Genomic DNA, 6951 nt, shown 5'->3' on the forward strand with positions numbered 1-6951 from the left:
TCAATTTTGTTGATCTTTTCAAAAAACCAACTCCTGGATTCATTGATTTTTTGGAGGGTTTTTTGTGTCTCTATCTCCTTCAGTTCTGCTCTGATCTTAGTTATTTCTTGCCTTCTGCTAGCTTTTGAATGTGTTTGCTCTTGCTTCTCTAGTTCTTTTAATTGTGATGTTAGAGTGTCAATTTTAGATCTTTCCAGCTTTCTCTTGTGGGCATTTAGTGCTATAAATTTCCCTCTACACACTGCTTTAAATGTGTCCCAGAGGTTCTGGTATGTTGTGTCTTTGATCTCATTGGTTTCAAAGAACATCTTTATTTCTGCCTTCATTTCGTTATGTAACCCGTAGTCATTCAGGAGCAACTTGTTCAGTTTCCATGTAATTGTGTGGTTTTGAGTGAGTTTCTTAATCCTCAGTTCTAATTTGGTTACACTGTGGTCTGAGAGATCATTTGTTGTGATTTCTGTTCTTTTACATTTGCTGAGGAGTGCTTTACTTCCAATTATGTGGTCAATTTTAGAATAAGTGTGATGTGGTGCTGAGAATAATGTATATTCTGTTGATTTGGGGTGGAGAGTTCTGTAGATGTCTATTAGGTCTGCTTGTTTCAGAGCTGAGTTCAGGTCCTGGGTATCCTTGTTTACTTCCTGTTTCATTGATCTGTCTAATATTGACAGTGGAGTGTTAAAGTCTCTCATTATTATTCTGTGGGAGTCTAAGTCTCTTTGTACATTTCTAAGGACTTGCTGTATGAATCTGGGTGCTCCTATATTGGGTGCATATATGTTTAGGATAGTTAGCTCTTCTTGTTGAATTGATCCCTTTACCATTACGTAATGGCCTTCTTTGTCTTTTTTTGATCTTTGTTGGTTTAAAGTCTGTTTTATCAGAGACTAGGATTGCAACCCCTGCATTTACTTGGTAGATCTTCGTTCATCCCTTTATTTTGAGCCTATGTGTGTCTCTGCATGTGAGATGGGTCTCCTGAATACAGTACACTGATGGGTCTTGACTCTTTATCCAAGAGTCAAGTCTGTGTCTTTCAATTGGGGCATTTAGCCCATTTACATTTAAGTTCAATATTGTTATGTGTGAATTTGATCCCATCATTATGATGTTAACTGGGTATTTTGCCCATTAATTGGTGTAGTTTCTTCCTAGCATCAATGGTCTTTACAATTTGGCCTGTTTTTGCAGTGACTGGTACTGGTTATTTCTTTCCAAGTTTAGTACTTCTTTCAGGATCTCTTGTAAAACAGGCCTGGTGGTGACAAAATCTCTAAGCATTTGCTTGTTTGTAAAGGATTTTATTTCTCCTTCACTTATGAAGCTTAGTTTGGCTGTATATGAAATTCTGGGTTGAAAATTCTTTTCTTTAAGAATGTTGAATATTGGCCCCCACTCTCTTCTGGCTTGTTGGATTTCTGCCAAGAGTTCTGATGGGCTTCCCTTTGTGGGTAACCATCCTTTCTCTCTGGCTGCCCTTAGCACTTTTTTCTTCCTTTCAATTTTGGTGAACCTGACAATTATGTGTCTTGGGGTTGCTCTTGTCAAGAAGTATCTTTGTGGTGTTCTCTGTATTTCCTCAATTTGAGTGTTGGCCTGCCTTCCTATGTTGGGGAAGTTTGCCTGGATAATATCCTGAAGAGTGTTTTCCAACTTGGTTCCATTCTCCCCATCACTTTCAGGTACACCAATCAAACGCAGATTTGGTCTTTTCACATTTTTCCATATTTCTTGGAGGCTTTGTTCATTTCTTTTTACTCTTTTTTCTCTAACCTTCTTTTCTCACTTTATTTCATTAATTTGATCTTCAATCACTGATACCCTTTCTTCCACTTGATCAAATTGGCAATTGAAGCTTATGCATGTATCACGAAGTTCTCGTGCCATGGTTTTCAGCTCCATGAGGTCATTTGAGATCTTCTCTACACTGTTTATTCTGGTTAGCCATTCATCTAATCTTTTTTCAAGGTTTTTAGCTTCCTTGCAATGGGTTTCAACATCCTCCTTTAGCTCAGAGAAGTTTCTTATTATTGACTTTCTGAAGCCTACTTCTGCCAATTCGTCAAAGTCATTCTCCATCCAGGTTTGTCCCCTTGCTGACGAGGAGCTGTGATCCTTTGGAGGAGAAGAGTGGCTCTGATTTAGAGAATTTTCAGCTTTTCTGCTCTGGTTTCTCCCCATCTTTGTTGTTTTGTCTACCTTTCGTCTTTGATTATGGTGACCTACAGGTGGGGTTTTGGTGTAGATGACCTTTTTGTTGATGTTAATGATATTCCTTTCTGTTTGTTAGTTTTCCTTCTACCAGTCTGGTTGCTCAGCTGCAGGTCTGTTGGAGTTTGCTGGAGGTCCACTCCAGACCCTGTTTGCCTGGGTATCACCAGTGAAGGCTGCAGAACAGCATATATTGCAGAACAGCAAATATTTCTGCCTGATCTTTCTTTGGGAAGCTTTGTCCCAGAGGGCAGCTGCCTATATGAAGTGTCTCTCAGCCCCTACTGGGAAATGTCTCCCAGTTAGGTTACATGGGGTTCAGGGACCCACTTGAGGAGGCAGTCTGTACATTCTCAGAGCTCAAACACCGTGCTGGGAGAACCACTGCTCTCTTCAGAGCTGTCAGACAGGGACATTTACATCTGCATAGGTTGCCTGCCGCCTTTTGTTCAGCTATGCCCTACCCACAGAGGTGGAGTTTAGAGGCAGTAGGCCTTATTGAGTAGCAGTGGGCTCCTCCCAGTTCCAGCTTCTCTGGCCACTTTGTTTACCTACTGAAGCCTCAGCAATGGCAGACGCCCCTTCCCCAGTCAGGCTGCGGCCTCACAGATGGATCTCAGACTGCTGCACTAGCAGTGAGCAAGCCTGTGTGTGTGTGGTAGTCACTGAACCAGGCACGGGAGAGAGTCACCTTGTCTGCTGGTTGCTAAGACCTTGGTAAAAGCACAGTATTTGCATGGTAGTGTCCCATTTTTCCAGGAAGTCTGTCATGGCTTCCCTTGGTTAGGAAAGGGAAATCCCCCAACACCTTGTGCTTCCCCGGTGAGGCAACACCCCGTCCTGCTTTGGCTCGCCCTCCGTGGGCTGCACCCACTGTCCAAGCAGTCCCAATAGGATGAGCCAGCTACCTCAGTTGGAAATGCAGAAGTCACCCCTCTTCTGCATTGATCATGCTGGAGGCTGTAGACTGGAGCTGTTCCTATTTGGCCGTCTTAGAATTACCCCAATCAGAAATGAAATATTTTGATGTTAATTCTATGTTTCATCTTTTTTTAGGAACCACCATACTTTTTTTTTTTTTTTTTTTTTTTTAGAGACGGAGTCTCGCTCTGTCGCTCAGGCTGGAGGAGTGCAGTGGCGTGATCTCGGCTCACTGCAAGCTCTGCCTCCTGGGTTCATGCCATTCTCCTGCCTCAGCCTCCTGAGTAGCTGGGACTACAGGTGCCTGCCACCACGCCCGGCTAATTTTTTGTATTTTTAGTAGAGACGGGGTTTCATCATGTTAGCCAGGATGGTCTCCATCTCCTGACCTCGTGATCTGCCCGCCTCGGCCTCCTAAAGTGCTGGGATTACAGGCATGAGCCACTGCGCCGGGTCACCACCATACTTTTATTCTTAGTGGCAATACCATTCATATTTCTACTAGCTATGGACAAAGATTCCAATTTCTCCACATCCTAGCTAACACTTGTTTTCTGCTTAATTTTTTTTTTTTTAAATATTAGTCATTTTAATGGGTGATTGTGGAGNTTTAGAGACGGAGTTCGCTCTGTCGCTCAGGCTGGAGGAGTGCAGTGGCGTGATCTCGGCTCACTGCAAGCTCTGCCTCCTGGGTTCATGCCATTCTCCTGCCTCAGCCTCCTGAGTAGCTGGGACTACAGGTGCCTGCCACCATGCCCGGCTAATTTTTGTATTTTAGTAGAGACGGGGTTTCATCATGTTAGCCAGGATGGTCTCCATCTCCTGACCTCGTGATCTGCCCGCCTCGGCCTCCTAAAGTGCTGGGATTACAGGCATGAGCCACTGCGCCGGGTCACCACCATACTTTTATTCTTAGTGGCAATACCATTCATATTTCTACTAGCTATGGACAAAGATTCCAATTTCTCCACATCCTAGCTAACACTTGTTTTCTGCTTAATTTTTTTTTTTTTAAATATTAGTCATTTTAATGGGTGATTGTGGAGTGGTACCTCACTGTGGTTTTGATTTACATTTCCCCAGTGATAACTAATGTTGCACATGTTTTCATATGTGTATTAAGGTCATTTATAGGTCCTCCTGGGAGAAATGTTCATTTCAGGGCATTTTCAATTGGGATTTTGTCGCTGTTGAGTTGTAAGCGTTCTTCATGTAGTCTATCAGATATATGGTTTGCAAATATTTTCTCCCATTCCATGGGTTGCCTTTTTACTACACTGACAGTGCTCTTTGATGCACAAAAGTTTTTAATTTTGATTAAGTGTGGTGTTTCTTTTTTTTTTTTTTTTTTCAGTTTTCTGTGGTTTTGGTATCATGCACAAGAAATCATGATACTGGAAATCTGAGTAAGGCAGAACATATACCAGAAAGGACAGCCCCCAGTCAGAATAGCAGGTTATAAATAAAGTCTGTTCTACTCCCTTCAGTTCAGGGAAGGGACGTGGAAACTGGACTGCCACCTCCTCCAGACCACAACCATGGCCTTGAGGTGAGTGGATAGGGAAAGGGCAAATGAAACACCTTGGAATTTCCTACTATTTTGAAGGTGCCCTTTTTTTTTTCTATTGGACATTTTCTTGGGTGCTGTAGACCTTTGACTGTTTTCTAGAGCTTCTATAAGATAATTTTAGTCATTTTTTCAGTTGTTTTTTGATGTCTCCAAGAGAGAAGAAGGACTTGGAACTTCTTAGTCTGCCATTTTGCGCAATTGTCTGGGTTTGTAATCCTGGCTCTATGACTTATGCACTCAGCCTTTGTGAGACTCATTTATCTCATTTACATATATAGGGATATAATCATCTCTAACTTGCAGGTTCTTATAAGTGTCAGTGAGGTCAGATATTTAAGGCAGGCATCACAGGGCTTGGACTATTGTAGACTCTCTATTATGATAACAATTACTTGAGTTTTATTATTACTATTGAAGAAAAATTATGGAGATGATAATATACTATGTTTCATTGCTAACACCATTATGGATTTGGGAGAATGATGGAGGAAGCCTTTTGCAGTTCGCTAATGCTAGGTTACATGTTGTCTCAAAGAAATGCAAAAGTCTTATCAGTCCTAAATTTATGGGTGCTTGCATTACTGTGGCAGAGAATGTAACCTTATTTCTACTGGGAGGCTCTTCTAGGTTGGCAGTTGCCATGGAATCTGGACCCAAAATGTTGGCCCCCATTTGCCTGGTGGAAAACAACAATGACAAGCTGTTGGTGAACCAGCAAGCTGTACAGATTCTTGACAAGATTTCTCAGCCAGTGGTGGTGGTGGCCATTGTTGGACTGTACCGTACAGGCAAATCCTACTTGATGAACCGTCTGGCAGGAGAGAATCATGGTGAGTGGTATCCTAGGACACAGGCCAATTGCTTGATTCCAGTATCTTAATGCTCTAACCTAGGCATGTGAAGCGAGAACCCAATTCCTTTCAATAAACCAACCTTCTCATTCTGATTCTCACCACCAAATCGCTACCTTTCTGTAACCTTTCCCCATATTTTTCCTTTATTCCCATTAAGGAAAATCTCCCCTACTAGTACTCAGAATGCTCCCATGTCTTGTGTATTCAAGTCCCGGGCTCCCGTAATTGTGTCTCCTTTCTCTTATAACATATTTTACTTTCTTCATGTAATATTCCCATCAACATACAAAGATGTTTGAAGGTGTATCATCTTAAAAACTCTTCCTGAATTTCACATGTCATAGTGGTCACCAAATCCTGTTTTGATTTTGTGTTTTTGTCTTTAATCACTTTCAATGAAAAAAACATTGTCTCAATCTGCTTTTTTGAATTATTTTGCTTCTCATGTCTTTCTTCAACCCACTCCTGTCTGACTTTGAATCTCACCACTTTTCAGGATGTTCTTGTTATCAGTGATCTCCATTTTGTCTGATTCATGGATTCCTCTTCGTCTCCATTTTGAGCACTTGCTTGGCATCATTCTCACATTTAATGTCCCTTGCTTTTTGAAATATATGAATCACAGAGAGAGACATTCTTGAGGAAATACAGAAAGCACCATCTTGTATGCTGGGGCAGTTACAATCAAACCAGTCTGAATCCATGGCCCCAGGGCTGCTTGGCTGTTCTTCTGTCCCCATGCTTAACTTCCTCCTCTTCCCTGCAGGCTTCCCTCTGGGCTCCACGGTGCAGTCTGAAACCAAGGGCATCTGGATGTGGTGCATGCCCCACCCCTCCAAGCCAAACCACACCCTGGTCCTTCTGGACACTGAGGGTCTGGGCGATGTGGAAAAGGTAAGGCAGGGAGTCATAGGCAGGTTCTTTTTATTCCAGACATGATCCTTGTAATTTAATTGTTGTGATATATTTGTGAAAACTAGAAATCCAACTACAGTGAATAAGGCAAACTTTGACCTGTTTGAGTCACACTTCTAGACAAGATTAGATATCATGGTATATTAGGTAAAACATTCTTTTATTTCTTGGCACAGTGGTGAATGACTTGATTCAATTTCATAAAATCTTGTTAAGCAGTTGAGTTCTAGGCCTTTGGGCTGAGTAGCGTAGACATTGGTGAACAAAGTAAAGGTCCTGCCCACAAAGAGCCCTCAGGGTGTAGAATGATTGGGAAAGAAGTAGGTTGCTGAGAGGGAGGAGATTGGAATGCAATGCAGTCCCTGCCCTCCGTCAATTCCACAGGGAGCTCTGTGGCTGGAATGGCCCTTTTGAGTTATCATGTTTTGGGACAAGGATGCTAGGCCTTCATCCCTGATGCTGGTCAATCACTGGAAG

General features: G+C 42.3%; 1 protein-coding gene across 1 annotated transcript in view; it reads left to right on the top strand.

The window, feature by feature from the left end:
- LOC108523403 (guanylate-binding protein 6-like) overlaps positions 1–6453 on the top strand; it is a gene marked incomplete at its 3' end in the record, with an annotated part of 12228 nt that extends 5775 nt beyond the window's left edge. The window contains exons 3-4 of the mRNA XM_017864012.1: positions 5333–5535; positions 6326–6453. Coding sequence (XP_017719501.1) covers positions 5333–5535; positions 6326–6453 — 331 coding nt within the window. The remainder of the gene's footprint in view (positions 1–5332; positions 5536–6325) is intronic.
- Between the last annotated feature and the right edge of the window lie 498 nt (positions 6454–6951).

Source organism: Rhinopithecus bieti, unplaced genomic scaffold (assembly GCF_001698545.2).
Source record: "Rhinopithecus bieti isolate Rb0 unplaced genomic scaffold, ASM169854v2 scaffold_74952, whole genome shotgun sequence".
Taxonomy (NCBI): Eukaryota; Metazoa; Chordata; class Mammalia; order Primates; family Cercopithecidae; genus Rhinopithecus; species Rhinopithecus bieti.